General features: G+C 34.9%; 1 protein-coding gene and 1 pseudogene across 4 annotated transcripts; both read right to left on the bottom strand.

Annotated features, from left to right (window-relative positions):
* Nucleotides 238–3,322, bottom strand: LOC107630651 (ABC transporter I family member 6, chloroplastic). Of its 4 annotated transcripts, XR_002359513.1 has the most exons (8): nt 3,204–3,322; nt 2,819–3,106; nt 2,375–2,596; nt 2,162–2,284; nt 1,885–2,061; nt 1,585–1,682; nt 860–995; nt 238–604 (listed from the first exon to the last, which is right to left on the bottom strand). XR_002359513.1 is itself a non-coding variant. In XM_016333852.2 (7 exons), exons 1-5 carry the CDS (start codon nt 3,092–3,094, stop codon nt 1,593–1,595), a joined length of 888 nt encoding a protein of 295 aa, XP_016189338.1. In that variant the 5' UTR covers nt 3,095–3,213; the 3' UTR covers nt 238–604; nt 860–900; nt 1,585–1,592. The 4 variants fall into 4 exon arrangements, 2 of the variants coding, with proteins under 2 accessions (XP_016189338.1, XP_016189340.1); XR_001618352.2 differs by having other exon boundaries at nt 860–1,005; nt 2,819–3,213; XM_016333852.2 differs by having other exon boundaries at nt 860–900; nt 2,819–3,213.
* On the bottom strand, nt 15,561–17,568 carry LOC107633357 (annotated as a pseudogene).

Here is an 18,594-nt window from a genome sequence, read left to right as displayed (position 1 = left end):
ACATTAAACATACGAGGTTAATCAAAATGAAGAAGGCTAGAGTGCTATCAGAATTTATTGCTTTTAACCATCGGTTAGTCATTAATGTTTAAAAGTATGGAATAAAGTATGTTGTTGGATTACTAAGTTAAAGGAATTAGACTAAAGTAATTGAATTGATTGCTAAGTGATGGCCAGAATCAATAAATTCTGATAGTCTCTTAACATTTCTGGATCAAAATAGTATGTGGCTAATGCGAACACTAACAAGAGATTGAGATATTACAAAATATAAATTTAAACTGCACTCGCAGCAAACGTAGCATGACAGAGCCAAATTTGCAATTAATAACATGAAATGAATAAATAAAAGCCTGTCTAACTATAAAGTAGAGGCAAACAAAACTTCAAAATATCCACGCTAATAGCTCTGTTGAGAATTAAGTAGATTCATATCATAGTTTAACAGTATTATTGTATTTCTGTATCAATGCCTATGGTAATGCCCAGAAGATTAATATCCTAAGTGGTGAACACATCACATCAGCCAACACGAGCTTTACACAGAATCAAAGGAGAAAGCAGAGTATAAGTGCAATCGCTTCAGTTAACATTGCTTACATACCTACAACAAAGATTGGCAACTTAAGAACAGAACTGGGGAAACTACAATAAATATAACTACTTCCTCTCACCATCCTTACTTAAGAAATAATAATCAATAAATGTATACGAAAAATCAAGATATAACAGGCAACATCAGGTAACTCGGTCAAATATGTTTGAGAACAGCTTAAAAACTTAGATGGCTAAGAATGCAATGCCAAGAAAGGCTGAACCTGGAAAAGAACATCTTTCAAGACAACATGGATGAACTTACCCAGTAGTGTGCCTGAAAGAAAATATTATTCTGCTCATAATCTGCGATGATGGTATTGAGATTAATGTCGATGCAATGAGATTCAACCTTCAAAAGGTTTGCTCATCTTCTAGCAAACTGGAGCAGAGAAAGGATTCTGAAAGCAACTGATTTTTCAATATATAAAATATTAACAAATAAAGAAAACTAGAAAAGGGTCCTAATAGAGACTAATGTCTGATGGAATGTTATTCAACCTTCAAGGTTTAAGTTTTCTTATCTTAGAGCATATAGGAACAGAGAAAAGCAACACTAAGAAACTCATTTCAATGTATAAAATATAGCCCAATCCCTATATATATATATACACACACACACATACTAATTCTTTAACATTGCAATCTTTATGCCAATATATTAGTTGGGCATCAAGCATGACTTACGAACATTAAATAATGTGTGGTTTCACACTTTCCTCAGGTACTTAACATACAGTCATATACCAATATCATGTCAGAATGAATATAGATATCAGATTGAAATGAAAGCTCTAGATGACTACTTTTTGTGAGGCCTATATATTTTACTCTTAATATATTATGGTTAATTGTTGCTCCTAATTATATATTGTCTATTTCCAAGAATGCTCCTAAAAGAGAAAGGCGAACATCTATAATACAAGGTGAATAAGAAGTGAATTTAAATTGAACAAGCACAACAAATTTACACCCAGATAATACCCTTACAAGATTTATTAGGTCAAAGCTGCAACTGTTTCATATCCCTCAGTCTCAATAGTTTCTACAATGGATATGTCGCCTGTCCTCGCAATTTTCCCTTTGTCCTGAAATTTCATAATAGGAAAGGTTCATTCGTGTTATTTTGCAGCACGAGTGCATTCATACTAAGTGTCAACACCTAAGATACATTTTTCTCTAAACTTCATGAGAAAATAGGGAGAAGGAATCTTGTCTAACTTCACTCTGAATCTTATCCATTCTCTTTAAGTTCAAAACTTATATAGTGGAAGATCAGTTGCAACTTACCATAACATGGACATGTGTGGGATTTAAAAGATCCAGTATTCTTCGATAGTGTGTTATCATCATCAAAGAATTCTTTGGGGCACGTATACGATTGACCGCACTTGCAACATCTCTGAGTGCATCAACATCCAATCCAGAATCAATTTCGTCCAGAATAGCCAAGTCTGCCCCCAAAACCTGCACCATGGATGGAGGTAAAAGTAAAGAAGTTAGGACAGAACAAACACTAATGATTCAATCACAACTTACAATAAAGAAACTAGGACTTAAACAGTACCGCAAGCTGCAAAATTTCATTGCGTTTGCGTTCTCCACCACTGAATCCTTCATTGACATTCCTATTGAGGAAGTCCGGCTTCATGTTAACAAGCTGGAGTTTCTCCATCAGGTAAGAGAAGCACTGCAAGACAGAACCACATATTCAGCTCAACAAACAATATCAGAAACAACTGGAACCATGCACAGCCCGATAAGACAAAAGACGACCCACCTCGAGTGGTCCAAGCTCAGGGAGGCCAAGCTTTCTCCTCCGTGCATTATATGCCATGACCAAAAACTCATCATTAGAAACACCAGGAATCTCAACAGGGGACTGGAAACTCATAAAAAGACCAGCTAGTGACCGCTCCTCGGGTTCCATTTCAAGCAAATTCTCCCCTTTGAACACAACACTGCCTCCAGTAACCTCATAATCAGGGTGACCCACAAGAACCTGCGAAAGGAAAATCCATAATAATCGAATCAACTCTTTTTTTTTCCCCTATTCACTTTCATTCCATGTATGGCATATCATAGCATCATAAATTCCTTAGCTTTACAGTAATCAAAATTCTTCATCGATACACAGAATAGCGTAGACTTCAATTGATCAACCATCTTGAGCAGAAGACTAAAAATTCAGCTAAAAATGAAAGAATTTAGGAAATGAAGGTACCTTAGCAAAAGTGCTTTTCCCGGAACCGTTCTTTCCCATGATGGCGTGAACCTCTCCCTCGTTGACCGTGAGGTTGACGCCGTGGAGAATCTCGACGCCGGATTCCAGGATCTTCGCCCTCAGGTCATTGACTTGGAGAAGAGGCTGCGGGGTGCCGGCGGCGGAAGTGGCTCTGACGGCGAGTGAAGAAGGGCGGTGGTAGCGGTGGGGAGGAAGCGTAAAAATCGAGGGATTGAAAGCGGGAGAAGGATGGAATGTAAGTGATAAGAGTCCCATCTCACTCTCAGTCTGCAAAACCAAAAGCAAATACTGAAACAAAAAATCTCTTGTTTTTTGTTGACTTATTCGGAAGATGAGAATCCTTAATCCTCTTCTTAGAACTTACGATAAAGATTAAGATGATGATCGAGGCCGTTTACTTTGTTATTATTTCCCCCTACTAATCCAATCTCTCTCCTTCCGTTTTCTTTCCTTCTTCCTTTTTTTTTGGTAGACTCTTTCCTTCATCATCATTTTCTTTTTTGTGGACACGAGGATATGAGCGTCCGAAGCCCAGAAAGGACACAAGGGCCAAGCCTAAGCCCAAACAATTCATTCGTCGTGCCGGTTCTTTTGAGATCTATTACTCCGACTAGGGGTGTGCATGGGTCGGGTGAAACCGGATTTGATGTGACCCAGATCCGACCCGAAATATATACCGGGTCTATTTGTTAGACTCGAATCCGACCCTAGACCCGATGAAACCTATACACTTTCGGGCCACGATTATACCGGGTAAAAACCGGGTGAAAACCGGGCCGTTAACATTATATTACCTTGATACATTCTTGTAAGTTAGCATGTAAAAATATCCAAATTTCCAAGACTCCAACCATTATTTGACATGGTAAAATTCACTTAGAAAAATATAATAAGAACTAACTCTTCTCTAAAATTAAAGTATAACCATAATCAATACTAATATTGCCTAATAACACCAAATATTTAAATCAATACAAATAACACAAGATTATGCATTAGTCTAAAGTCTTATGCATTTTAAACATAAAATATTAACTTATAGTCTTATATATAATGACTAATAACACAAAATATTAAGATTTACAATACTTAAATTTCACATAATAATAGCCATCATCCATCACTAATAACACAAAATATTAATTATGTATGATGATCAGGCCACTGGGCCGATTTCGGGTGACCCGAGCTATGGCCCAGACCCGACCCGGAATAATGACCGGGTCTACTTTTGAGACCCATACCCGGCCCTAGACCCGATGAAATCATCAAATTAGCCCCTAAAGTGTTCGGGACCAGGCCGAGTTTTCGGGCCGGGCCGGGCCATGCACACCCCTAACTCCGACCAAAAAAAAGAAAAAGTCTATTACGACACGTCTTTTACTTTGTAGTTTGTACTTTAGTCGTCGTTATTCATTCAATGTTGGTTTGATATCTCGTCCAAAAACAAATGTTGGTTTCTCGTTTTCATGAATATGCTTGCTTGGAATATAAGGGGGTGTGCAAATAAGTCTTCCATGCACACTCTTAGAGAAATAAATAAATAGTATTATACTGACATCACTTTACTCTTTTGAAACTAAAGTTAGTAGAGAAAGAGCAAGGAATATTATTAAGGAGATGGGATTTCGCTATTCCCTCATTGAAGAATGTAAGGAATTTGAGTATTGTGGAATAATCCAAATCTGATTATCATGCCAATTAGCTCTCACAAGCAATTCATTCATATAGAAGTTGTTGATCTGGAGAAGAGAAGATGGTGCCTCACAGCGATTTAAGCTAGTCCTCAAGCACCTCTAAGGAGGGAGTTGTGGGAGAATATCAAAGATATTGCTAGAGATATGGGAGATACGTGGCTCCTTGTGGATGACTTTAATGACATTGCAAATGAAAGTGACAAGAAAGGGGGTGCTTTTATTGACAATCAGGCTTGCCGCAGTTTCCAAAGATAGATTGATGAGAATGCTCTTATTAATTTTGGATATGCGGGATCTAAATTTACGTAGATAGGAGGGGTGAGAGACAAAATAGATAGAGTAATCAAGCGCTTGGACACGGCACTTTTCAATTTGGATTGGAGAATCACCTTCCCGGATGCTGTTGTTAGGGTCCTTCCCAGGGTGAACTCTGATTATCACCCTCTTCTCACCTCTTTGGAGCCTAACCGTCTTGATAGGAGGAAGAAGCTTTTTCGCTTTCAAGAAATCTGGAAGACTCATCCTGATTTTGACAAGCTTATTGAGGATAATTAGATAAAAGAAACTGTACTTTCTTATGCCCTTGTTAGACTGACCGATTGCTTGAACAAATGAAATATTGAGGTGTTTGAGCATATTTTTAGAAAAAATAGGAGATTGCTAAACAGATTAGACACAATTCCTTTCTTGCTAGGTTAGAGAAGGAGCTGCAACAAGAATTGGAGAAAATTTTGGAACAGGAGAAAATTCTCTGGCTCCAAAAATTTCCACAACAACGGATCGTAGAGGGTGATAAAAACACCAAATTCTGTCACACCAAAATAATTATCAAAAGGAGGAAGAATCAAATTATAAAACTAAGAAAAGAATATGAAAGCTGGTGCGAAGAAGTGGATGAGTTGAAAGATATAGCCATGAACTTCTACAAAAACTTGTACACTAAAAAAGTTTTAGACAGACTCATTTGGCATACCAGAAACACCTTTCTAGATTGGATAATGGCAGCAAAGCCTCAATACAGAGAATCCCAACTAGAACTAAAGTGCAAACAACTACCTTCAAGATTGGAGCTCTTAAAGCGCCAGGTGAGGATGAATATCCAACGTTCTTATTCCAAAATAATTGGAACATTATAGGTGATTCTCTTGTTGCTTTTATCACCTATCTGTGGAATAATTCTGATGGCATTGCTGAAGTCAATCTAACCTTACTTGCCATCATTCCAAAGATACAACAACCAGAGTACATGTCTCAATTTAGGCCAATTGCTTTATGTAATGTAACATACAAAGTTTCTACAAAAATCTTAGTTGAAAAGATCTTTCTCCTTGCCAGTCCAGCTTTGTACTAGGTAGAATCATACATGATAACATCATTATCGCTAAAGAAGTTACAAGGGACATGTGGCGCATGAAGGAAACACAGAGATTTATGGCGATAAAAATAGATTTTGAGAAAGCGTATGATCATCTAAATAGAGGATTCATGCATCACACATTGGAGGAGTACGGCATCCCAGAGAAAGTAAACAGAATTATCATTTCATGCATTTCATCTTCCACTTTCAAGCTACTTTGGAAAGGTGCAAATCTAGCACGTTTATTCCAATTCGAGGGGTAAGACAGGGGGACCCAATATCCCCATGTCTGTTCGTTATTGCCATGGAAAGACTTACTTATGTCATCGAGGATCGTATACAAGAAGGAGAGTGGAAACCGATTAGAGCTAAGCGTGATAGTCCCCCAATATCCCACCTTCTTTTCACAGATGATCTGTTGTTGTTCGCTGAGATCTCTAGAGCACAAATTGAGATAATAACTAAGACTCTTAATGATTTTTCTATGGCTTTTAAGTATAAAAATCAATGTTTCAAAAACATCCATCCTTTTCTCAAAGAATCTAGATCAAGATAGCAGATACCAGATCAAAGATGTCTACAATTTTCAAGAAGTACAAAATCTTGGTAGATATTTGGAGTCCAGCGTTTCAAACAAAAGGAAGGTAAAAGAAAATTACAAAACTTTGCTAGAGAGGGTTAGGGGGTCATTTATCACAATATCAAATTTAAAACTTTACTTATCCTTAAGCAAAAAGAAAAGTAAATAGAGTTTATCTTAATGAAAAGAATTAAAGAGTTTATAAATTCAAAGTCCAAGTAAAAGTGGAGTTTACAATAATCTCTATGATTATATATGGACTTCTCAGATTTTGCTGAATCTTGCATACTTAGGAATCAAGAATCTTTCAAAAACTTAATTTCGGATTGTATTATGAGAATCCTTTTCGAATTGTATGATCCTTGAAGCAGTTTACTTAGTAAATTTAATAGGAAAAAGATGTTTGAAGTCCTTGACTCTAAGTGTTTTGTCTCAAGGCAACTCTTAATGAGTTTTCAATTAATAATCTCGGGCCAGTTGGCCCAAGTTATTGGGTGATAAAGCATCCCTCAAATCTAATTACTCAAACATCTCCTTGATACAATCACACCATAAGCACATAACTAGGAATTTTTTTTTATCGAGACATAAATGCCCAGAGCCTCTTTGGACTCTAAATGCTTTGTTTCAAGAAAACTCTTTAATGTGGGCTTTTAATCGACAATCTCGAGCCAGTTAGCCCAAGTTATCGAGTAATGAGATACCCCTCGGATTTACTTTTCCAAGTCTCTCCTTGAAACACAAGCATCATAGGCACATAACTGGGCTATAGTCATTGGTGCTCAGAACCTTATTGCTTTGGATTTTTTTATCTTTCCATACTTTTTTTTGGAACTGCTTTGGACGTCGGATTCTTATAATATGTCTCTAAAACTTTGTTTATGGAGATTCTATCTCCCTTTCCTCGAGATCCATTCAAATACTTTGGGTCCATAAAATATAACAATACTTCTAATGACCACCACATTTTAATTGAACTCCCTTGTTATTATGCAAACTCTTTCTATTAAAAACTACTCTCTCTACATTAATAGAGAGGTAGAGAACAAGTACAAGTTGTAAACACTAAAAGAAAAAAAATAACGACAAAGAAAATAAAAACAAAACAAAGAAAAAGGAAAAAAAAAAAACTAACCACCAGAAACAAAATAAAGTTACTAAGTTTATTAATCATTATTGTCACCTTCCTTTTCATCTTCCTCTGGGAGCTCCTTTGTTTTTCTAATAACACCAAACTTAGAGATTCGTCAAAACTTTAAGTTTAAATGAGAAGGTATGTGTATATGTAGAGGGGTTATGATGAGCAGAACATTGAAAAAAAAGGGCAATTTAAGCATGGTGGTTAAAACATAGAAAGTCACGCATGCAAAATTTTGAAAACCAATTTTTGAATCTAAAACTATGAATGGAGATACTTGGAGATTGTAAGTGAGGAAGAATGCCACGAAGGCGCTGGCTTGCACCATATGGGCACTGGGAGCTTGGCGCCAACCTTTTGTGCCACGAAGGCGCTAGGCTTCATAAGATGGTGTTGGGCACCTGCTCTTCCTGGGAGTTCCCCTTGCCTGGGTGCTAGATTCCCAGCTCCCCTGGGAGTAAATTTGCTTGCTGACGTTGGGCGCCAAAGCATGGCGCTCGGTGCCAATTCTCCTGGGGAGCTGATTCTCTTTGTTTTCTTCATAGATTTTATGATTAACTAAAGAAAAACAAAAATTAAGAAATAGATAAAGGATACTAATGGATTGGGTTGTCTACCAACAAGCGCTCTTTTAACATCACTACCTTGATGATTAGTGCTTTCTAAGATAGGAGTTGGGTTAATTTTCGTCGATCCACTTTTTCTCCAAGATAAGGCTTTAAACTTTGTCCATTACGAACTTTTTTCCAATATTTTTCTCTATTACTTCAATATGTCCATAGGAGACATTTTGTATACTGTAAATGGTCCAGACCACCTTATTTCTAATTTTTCGGAAAATAACTTCAACCGTGAGTTAAATAACAAGACCTTCTGCCCCAGTTCGAAGTCTTTTGAGAATGATTTCTTGTCATGCCATATTTTTATTCTTTGTTTGTATAGCTAAGTATTGTCATAAGCTTGATTTACAAATTCATCAAGCTTGTTGAGTTGAAGAAGTCTCTTCTCACCCATTATCTTGGCATCAAAGTTCAAGAACTTAATTACCTAAAACTCTCTATGCTCTAATTCAACTGGTAAATGTCATGCCTTGCTGTAAACTATTTGGTAAGGTGACATTCCAATTGGAGTTTTGACATTCCATTTTTTTAGACCAGTCCTTTTTAGAAGCGTTGACTGTAACACCTAGATTTTTAAAAATTAAATAATTAACTATTTGTGAACTAATATATTATATTGAGATGTAGTTTTTAAGAAAATTATTTTTAATAAAAATAATTACATAAAATTTTATAATTATTGAAGTTTAATTTAATTATTATTTATTCTATTAAATTTAAAATTATTTATCAAAAAATAATTTAATAAAATAAAAATTAAATTGATTATTATTATTATTATTATTATAAGCCATATATATATATATAAACCAATGCCAAGTTTCCTTTATATATACAAAGCACTAATGACACATATCCCTTATTTCTTAAACACCATCATCATCTCTTATTCTCAACAGAACCAAAAGAAAGGAAAAAGAGAGAAGGCCGTGTGACGCTATTTTTGATCGGTGGAAATTGACGGTGACGTAGTTTTTCTACCCCTTGAGTTTGATCAATTGGAGTTTTAGGAGGCACAGACGATTTCTGACGTTTTCTTTTTCAGCAGCTCGGTCAAAAAGCTTCTCCAGAAATTTCATTGACTTTGATTTCGTACGGAGGTAGGGGATTTATTTTAAAATTAACTGTTTTAATTTACGAATGAATAATTCATAAATGTCTCGTTTGATTAACTGATGAAAATTGATGAAATTGAGATTGTTAGTGATTTTGAATATAATTGAATGTGATGAAATTGGTTAAATTGTGGCTGTGAATGGTGATTAATCTGGGGTTATTTATTAATTTGAATATGCTGAGTTGATTATTGAAAACCTGTTGTATGAGTAATTGATGAATTGAGTTTGGGTTATAGCTGTGATTATGACTGGTTTCATTGTTGTGAATGATTAACTAGTGAGATTGATCTTGGTTTGATTTGTTAGTATTGAATTGAGATTTGAAAATGATTTATGATATTGGAATTAGTTTGAGTTATTGGAAACGATTGAAAAAAAAGTTGAGAATGGTTCGGTTGGGACCCGTAAAGGGTGGTGAAGTCCAATTTTAAAAGGGAGATGTTGTCCAATTTTTGTAAAAATATAGGAAAAGTGATTTCATTTTTAAAATATGATTTATAAACTTATTTTGAGAAATTATTTATTTGATTTATTAATAATTATTGGTTTGACTCAATAACATAAGATTTTGAAAGGTCTGAATTTTATTAAAATAGAAAGTGGCTTACCTTCAAAGAAAACGTTCTAATACTGAAAACTATTTGATTTCGATTTATTACAGAAAGTCTTATTTTTAGCTTGATTTATTAAGAAAGTATAAGGTTTTACATTCAGTTTTTTTAGAATAGATTTTGTTTCAAGTTATTATTTGAGTTCGGTTTGTTAAGAGAAAGAAGGAAAGAGGAAAGAGAACACGGCATGTGTGATGATGAAATGAATAAAAGGTCACGAGAGGGTGACGGAAAGTAACTAGTTAGGGTGCCGACGTGAGAATGTTAAGCCGTGGACTTTATGTGTGAATGATTGTGTGGGGATGCCCGTGTGTATGGAATGGCTTCCAGGAGAAAGTGGCACATGCTTCAGATGAAGAATCAGTGCCTGCAAGTACTTGTAGAGGTCATGTTCAGCATACTTCAGCTGGAGAATCAGCGCCTGCAAGAAGTAGAAACTTGCAGAGGTTATGCCGCTGGAATGCCTTATCTGACTTGCAAATCGGATTGCGTCGGGTGTGGGTCGAAACCGACAAATGAGCTCATTACCCGCGATAGGACTAGATATACATCATCATTGTTTGCACATTTGCATTTGATTGTGTTTGCTTATCTTGTCTCTCTGTGATTGTGTTGTTTGTCTTATTGCTATTTGTTTGTGTGTTGATCTGTTTCCTGTGCTATTAGTTTGTGTGTTGAGGTGACTGAGAACTAAGGTTGTGATTGAGATTTGTCTTAAGTTCGGAATTTAAAGAAGGTAATTAATTATATAAAGTAATAGTAAAAAGTATTTTCAAAAGGTTTAATAAAAATATAGTTTTATTGAGTAAAGTTAATTATTTGAAATTTATTTCATTACTCTTACGGCATTTCCATTCCCTACTGAGAACGCGTGGTTTGTTCTCACCCCAAAATCTTCCACCCTTTCAGTGACACATGTTCGAAGACTCAGTTTGAAGCTGTGGGCAATTATTAGTCTTATTTGAGTTAAGTTTATGTGTTGAGTCACTTTCCTAAAATTTCCTCGCCTTTGTTAGTTAAGATTTTATTTTATACAGAGGGATAGGAGTTATATCTGAGTTTCATTTGAATTCTTTTGTAAGATATTTATTATTCTTACTAACTATGTGACTAGTATTGCTTGTAGATCTTTGATATATGATGTGCTGAAAGTTAGGTGTTACATTGACCGTCTTTTCCATAATTTTTTCATCTCTCTGTTGGATACCTCCACTTGTCCTCTGGTTTGCAGATGATATAGAGTTGCCACTTTGTGTCTCACCCCATATTTCTAAAGAAGAGCTTTGAGTTATTTATTATAGAAATGAATTTCTCCATCACTAATTGGTGTTTTTGGAATTCCAAATCTGTTGAAGATTGTCTTCTTCAAAAAGCCAATCACAACCTTCGCATCATTAGTGGGTGATAGCATGGCTTCCACCCACTTAAATACATAATCAATGGCCACTAGTATATAGAGGTTTGAGTGTGAGGAGGGAAAAGGCCCCATAAAATCAACTCTCCATACATCAAACAATTATACTTCAAATATGTAATTTTGTAGCATCTCATGTCTCCGGGATAAAGTTCAGATCTCTGGCATCTATCACATTTTCAATAAAGCATTAGGTGTCCTTAAAAAGAGTCGGTCAATAGAGGCCACTTTGAAGCACTTTAGCCTCTGTCCTCTCTCCACTAAAGTGGCCGCCATAGTCTAAACCGTGGCAGTGCCATAATACACCTTGAATCTCTTCTTCGAGAATGCACCTTCGTATGATGTTGTTAGAATATTTTTTGAAGAGATATAGGTCATCCCATATAAAGTAGTGGGAGTCATGAATTTACTTTTTTTCTTTGATTCCAATTAAATTCCTTAGGAATGATTCTCCCAGCTTTGTAGTTAGCCATGTCAGCAAACCATGGCATAACTCTAATGGCTAAGAGTTGTTCATTTGGGAATTCTTCTTTGAGGGGTATTTGTGGTGCTTGAGTTTCTTCAAAATAAATCCCAGATAGGTGATCCGCCACAAGATTCTCTGTGCCCTTCCTATCCCGGATGTTAACATCAAACTCTTGAAGCAACAATACTCATCTTATCAATCTTTGTTTGGCATTCTGTTTAGACAAAAGATACTTAGGAGCAGCTTGATCAGTGTAGATGATTACTTTTAAACCAAATAAATAAGATCTAAATTTATCAATAGTAAATACTATGGCTAATAACTCTTTTTCAGATGTTGTGTAATTTTTTTGCGCATCGTTCAAGACATGACTTGCATAATAAATTACATGTAACAACTTGTCTTTTTTTTTTGCCCCAGGACTGCGCCTACAACATAATCACTAGCATCACACATTAACTCAAATGGTAAAGACCAATTAGGTGGGGCAATTATTGGTGCACACACAAGCTTAGCTTTCAAAGTTTCAAAGGCATGTAGGCATTCTCCATTGAAAACAAATAGAACTCCTTTAATTAATAAACTACTCAATGGTTTTTCAATTTTTGAAAAATATTTTATAAATCTTCTATAAAAGCCTGTATGTCCCAAGAAACTTTAGACCGCCTTTACACTCACTTGTGGTAGTAATTTTTCAATCACTTCTACCTTAACTTTATCAATCTCTATGCCCTTAATTGAGATTCGGTTCCCAAGAATAATTCCTTTCATGACCATAAATGGCACTTTTCCTAGTTTAAAACTAGGTTTGTTTCTTGGCACCTTTATAAAACTAATGACAAGTGGTGCAAGCAAGCGTTAAATATGTCACCAAATACAGAAAAATCATCCATAAACACTTCTATAAATTTTTCTACTATATTAGAAAAAATAGAAAGCATGCACTTTTGAAAAGTGGCGGGTGCTTGCATAACACAAAGGGCATTCTTCGATAGGCAAAAACTCCATAAGGACATATGAATGCGGTCTTTCCTTGATCAAGGGATCAACCGCAATTTGGTTGTACCCCGAGTACCTATCAAGAAAATAATAGAATGCATGGCCAGCAAACCTCTCCAATATTTGATTAATGAATGGGAGAGGGAATTCGGTAGTCAATGTACATTCTCCAGCTGGTGACCGTTCTTGTAGTGATCAATTCATTTTTTTATTAAAGATTATTGTGATCCTTCCCTTTTTGGCACCACTTGTACCGGACTTACCCATAGGCTGTCAGAGATGGAGTATATGATTCCCGCATCCCACAACTTCATTACCTTTTTGTGAACAACCTCTTTCATTGTTGGATTAAGCTTTCTTTGCGCTTGCACCACAGGTTTTGAGTCCTCTTCAAGTAAAATCTTGTGCATGCACATGGTGGAATTTATTCCCTTCAGATAGCTAATTGTCCATCCAATAGCAGTCTTATGTTCTCTTAATACTTGTAACAGTCCTTCTTCTTTTTCTTCTTCTTTATTAAGCATTTATAATCATTGGGTAGGTCTCCTTATCATCAAGGAATGCATATTTGATGGTGGTTGGTAGAGATTTTAATTCTAGCCTTGCGGTTTCTCTTTCTCCTTGGTGTCATTTGAGAGTGTCCTCTCCTTTGAACAAGCATCTGCTAGCTTCTCTTCCTTTTCACCATTAGAGTGTTATGGAACATTCTTTAGGGCCCCCTTTTCTAACGGCTTCTTGAATCAATGAATTAATCAAATCACCTTTCATGTTTTTTTCTAACAGCTTTTATTGAACTCTCACTGATTTTCATTTTCTTTAATACAATTGATGTCTTTTTATGTTTCTTATTGTTTAACTGAATTATTGTTACTTTCTTACATTTGGTAGTAGTAGATTTTATTATTATTGCAATTCAATATGCTTTTCTTTTCATGCACACCAAGTGTTTGATAAAATGCTTGGCTTAGTTTTAGAGTAGATTTTTTAGCATTCTTGGCTTGGAAAGAGAAATTAGGTACTCTTGACACTACAAGAAAATAAGCCTTCTGCCACACTTTAAAAGCGTGCCGAAAAGTGCAAAAAAAGTACCGATAGTTTTTCGCCACGCTTTTTGAGCTATTGACACACTTTTGAAAGGGTCACATCTGCCAGCGTGCCCGTTTCTCTATCGCCATGCTTTTGTAGATCTATCAGCACGCTTTTCTTGTTGGCACGCTTTCATTTCTTGCCACGCTTTTTAACCTATGGATACGCTTAAAAAGCGTACCAAAAAGTGTACATATCGCCACGCTTTTAAAGCATGCCCAGCAGGTTGGTTTTGGTACATTTCAAAAGCGTGCCAATAAGGAACAATAAGGCTAGGCTTTTTTAAACGTACCTAGAAATGAACCTATTGCCACACTTTAAAAGCGTGGCTGTAACATTATCATTTTAAAAGAAAAACTATTGCCACGTTTTAAACGCGTGGTTGTATCATTATCAATTTAAAAGAAAAACTATTGCCACGTTTTAAAAAAATTAAAAAAATTAGCATATGCTTTTTTACATGCACTCTAATACACTCCAAAAAAAAAAACATTAACAAAAATATGTAAACAGGGCACTACAAGATAAGATTATCATCTTAAGAGAATTGAAAAATGAGAAGGATTCATGTTCTAAAAATAGAAAAAAAAGGAGACACTCAATCCTAAAGGATGAACATACGATGATACAAAACCTGAGCTGAATAACACAGCTTGGAATTTATTTCCTATGTTACCTAGACAAGTTATTAGTAATTGCCTCTCAGAAAACGCCAAGGTCCTGTTCCGGTTCCCATCCTGCATATAAGGCATTTGACATAATTGGTAAACAAAATTTGGAACATGGAATCATAAAATCTTTAAAGCAAAATTTGAGAAAGTATAGAATTTGTGTATAATTTAAAATTTGATTATTGTTTTTAAAATAGAAATGAGAAAGTATAGAGAATAAACTTTTAATTAGTAAATATTAGTTAATTATAGAATTTGTGTATAATTTAAAATTTAGGATTTATAATCTAAAATTTAAGATAAATAAAATAATTAAAAAAATTATTTAATATTAGCCGAAAAAAATTGGTTTCTTAGCGTTACTCTGTTATTAATTAGTAAGAAAAAGTTTGTTACCTCCAAATACCGGCAAACATGCGTATTCCTTAATCAAATAGTTACCAAATTCATACTTAAATAACAAACAAGAAAACAAGTGGATTCTTATCAAGTGAGGATGATAAAGTTAATGATAATTCCTTATATTTTCCAAACACTTTGATAAAAGAAAAAAAATTCTTTCACTACAAACAAAACTCACTTTTAATTTTTCTCAAACGACTGTAGAAAGAGCAAATAAAATATAATAACCAAGTTATAAATCAGAAATTGCACAATAAAATAACAAAAAACAAAGAAGGGCAACAAAAGAAAATCAAACTATCTAGCTCAAATTGGAAAAAAAAAAAACTTAAGTGAAGCAGTTGCAAATTTTGACCAAATATCTGAGCTCAAGATCCACTAGGAAATTTTATAACTCTTTTTTTGGGATTTTTTCAAAACCAAACATAGTAAAATCCTTCTCATATATTCCCATGAGCAACTCTCGCTTCATAGTCAGCAACCAATACATACAAGTTCGCTACCTAAAATCGTGGTGCTAAGCATTTTTAACCACTATATTAATGTCTCTTGTGATGGCACATTAATCAAACTCTCTTAATGTTACTATAGTTTTAAAGGAAAATTTCATTACCACAATAAGTTTGCCTTTGTTCTCAGGAATACTAGCCAATCTTAGAGCTGCAACTGTATTAGCTCCGGATGAAATACCAACCTACAAATAATAATTAGGAACAATAAAAAAAAGTTGGAAAATCAGTTACAGTTATTTAAAGAAAAGATGCATGTCTTAGACTGAACAAAATGGTTGAATGAATAAAGTTTGAAACTTGTCATTGATTCTAAACATGATGTATGCAACAATGATCATTTGAAAAAGTTACCATGAGTCCTTCCTTCAAGGCCAGCACCCTGGCCATGTTGACTGCATCTTCACTGCTAACCTACCACACATGTTTGAAATGACAGTTAGGAGAAGCATAATATTTTCAAGTTAGGTGAGCAAATTAAAGTAGTGTTTTCCATTTACCTCAAGAACTTTCTCCATTACATCCATGTCCAATATGTCTGGTTTGAATCCAACCCCATTGCCGGTAATATGATGTGGATCTATATAGAAGAACAATATCAAAGTTTGTAATTCCATATATTTGAAAAAAGAAACAATAGATAAAGATTTCCCAACCTAATTCAGTAAATATCATAATCTTTTTAGATCCTAATTTTGATTACTTTTTACATTTACATTAGTTCATCACTACAACAATGCTAGAAATCACAATTAAGTATTGAGTATTGACATTGAACTCAAGTCCTTATGAGGAAAGATGACTACTCACACAAATGGTTTGATATGTTTGCCTAAACTGCTTAATATAGTATCTGTGAAAATCTTAGCTATCATCGTCACATGAAAACATCTTCATGTAAGCAATCACCACGAAAAAAATAGGTAGGAAATCGTCACTAAGAAAAAGAATATTAATGAAAAAAGAGCATGATCTTTACCAGGTTTACCACCATTTAGGATATTGCTTTCAGCTGGCTCCACTCCATATATCTATGCAGCGGAAAACATTTCCAGAATTTAATGAGCTTATCTAACAAACAGAACAATGTTCAGTTTGTAGTGAGAACTGTGAACAGAGAACATCAGCTTAACATTAGGATTTTTTTATTTGAGATATTGTCCAACACCAGAGACAGTGCCTCCACTACCTATTCCCATAACAAATATGAGTGATTCTTACAGAAAGAAATTCTTTGATGATAAATTTGAGTTGTTGCCTCACTTGGATTTTTCTGCAGCAAACAGATTTTCGACCACCAAATTTCAAAAATCCACCATAAATCATATACTTAACGAATCGCCTTCCAACTTTCCAGCCTAGTCTAAACATTTCTATGTTCACCCCAAACTTTATCCCATGCGATTCCGATCAGTGTGAAATTTGTTATAACCCTTCAAAGTTTCTGCCCTCTTTTAAAGTGATGCAGAAAAACAGATTTAGTAGTCCAACTTAAAAAATTTACAACTAATTTCACAAATTATAGAATCCTTTTAAAATTAAATTCTAGCAACTAGACTTACTCTAGTTTATCCAGCATTTAACTCATTACAATTTCGTTGACTGTAGAATTATTTATTCAGTTATAAAATTACTGCATCATTTTAGAAAATCAGATTTTCAAGAAAAGGATTTGGCATTTAAATTTTAATCCCTCAACAACTCTCAAGTTCAATTCTAGTTAATCCCTTATCAATCAATTTAAATTTATAATTAAATGCTTATAATTTAAAAGCTTTTAATCTGGTCCCTACTGTTTTGAACAGAACATTTATCTTCAAATTGAATTACCACCCTAAATTATTGGAATTTAATTACAAATTTGATAAAACAATAAGGAGGAACAGTATAATAGTAGAAGGGATTCTAAGAGTAACATACATTTGAAGATGAAGTTTTCAAATTGAGGAACTCAACATGAAAAATGAATCTCCCTGGAAGTGGAACCTCAATTCCCCACACAAATCCTTCTCTACTGCTCAGCAATTTGTCTCTTACCTCTGCATCAAAATAAGAAACCATTGAAATGTTAAAGCAAGAACAAAGGCTAAGCTATATCTTGTTGTATTTCAAAATAGAATTAAGAAAACCTGATTGAGCCAAGGCCTTGCGATCTTTGGCAGAGCTAAGCAGGCGAATGACGAAAGATGAAACTGGAAGAAGATTGTTTCTTGCTTCTGGAAACAACTTAACACAAGAAACTCTGTTCCTCTCCACAGATAAATGCCTGAAAAGATAAGATAAAGTGAGTGATAATTATATTATTATCAAGAAAGAAAGAAAGAAAAAAAATGGAGGAAACTGCTAACTTGTTTAATTATAAAGCTGTCCTATATTACTTATTGCCACTTTGCTTCTTCTATTCATACTCAACGGCAGAAAGCTACATCTAGAAATCCATAATCAACTAGTTTAATGAGGCCCTGCAGTAATAATATGTTTCATCATTTTACTTATTGCCACTTTGCTTCATCGGAATATTCATAATCAATGGCAGAAAGCTACATCTAGAAATCCATAATCAACTTCTGTACTGCTTTGTTTCAGATACCTGGTCATTAAGCACTCTGCACATGTTTGAGAATTCCAAGATTCTTGCTGGGGGAATCAATGATGATTTGCATAACTCAGAGTAAGATTTATATAGCTGCAAGATTATTAGAACCATAAGAATCAATATATATTTTTAAAAAAAGAGGAATCATTTTTGCAAATTCAAAAGCTGTAAAGAGCACCTCTCCAAGGATTGTATCTTTCTTAGATCCACGGAAATGTTTCATGGATGAGCAAAGTATAATCTGCAAAAGGTACAAATTCATGGGTCAAAGAGCTATTTTCTTGATTACAAATTAAAACAGCAGCACAGCAAGAGCTATTTTCTTGATTGATTCTAAATGGAGCATTTTAAAAAAATGAAGATGGAGCACAACTGAGCACTAACCTTCGAGCAGCACAGCGAGCAGAACCGCGAGACCTGCCGAGCAGAACCGCGAGACCTGCCGAGCAGAACCGCGAGACAGCGGCGAGCAGAACCACGAGACAGAGGCG

This window comes from Arachis ipaensis, chromosome B03, assembly GCF_000816755.2.
Source record: "Arachis ipaensis cultivar K30076 chromosome B03, Araip1.1, whole genome shotgun sequence".
Classification (NCBI taxonomy): domain Eukaryota; kingdom Viridiplantae; phylum Streptophyta; class Magnoliopsida; order Fabales; family Fabaceae; genus Arachis; species Arachis ipaensis.
This window is presented reverse-complemented; position numbering and strand designations above follow the sequence as displayed.

What these genes read in the sequence shown, in the direction of transcription:
- LOC107630651 (XM_016333852.2), bottom strand. Translation starts at nt 3,094, where the DNA reads ATGGGACTCTTATCACTTACATTCCATCCTTCTCCCGCTTTCAATCCC. An exon ending in CTGAGCTTGGACCACTCGAG is followed by an intron (nt 2,285 to 2,374) that starts GTGGGTCGTCTT and finishes TCTGTCTTGCAG; the next exon opens with TGCTTCTCTTACCTGATGGA. An exon ending in ATGAAATTTTGCAGCTTGCG is followed by an intron (nt 2,062 to 2,161) that starts GTACTGTTTAAG and finishes TCCATGGTGCAG; the next exon opens with GTTTTGGGGGCAGACTTGGC.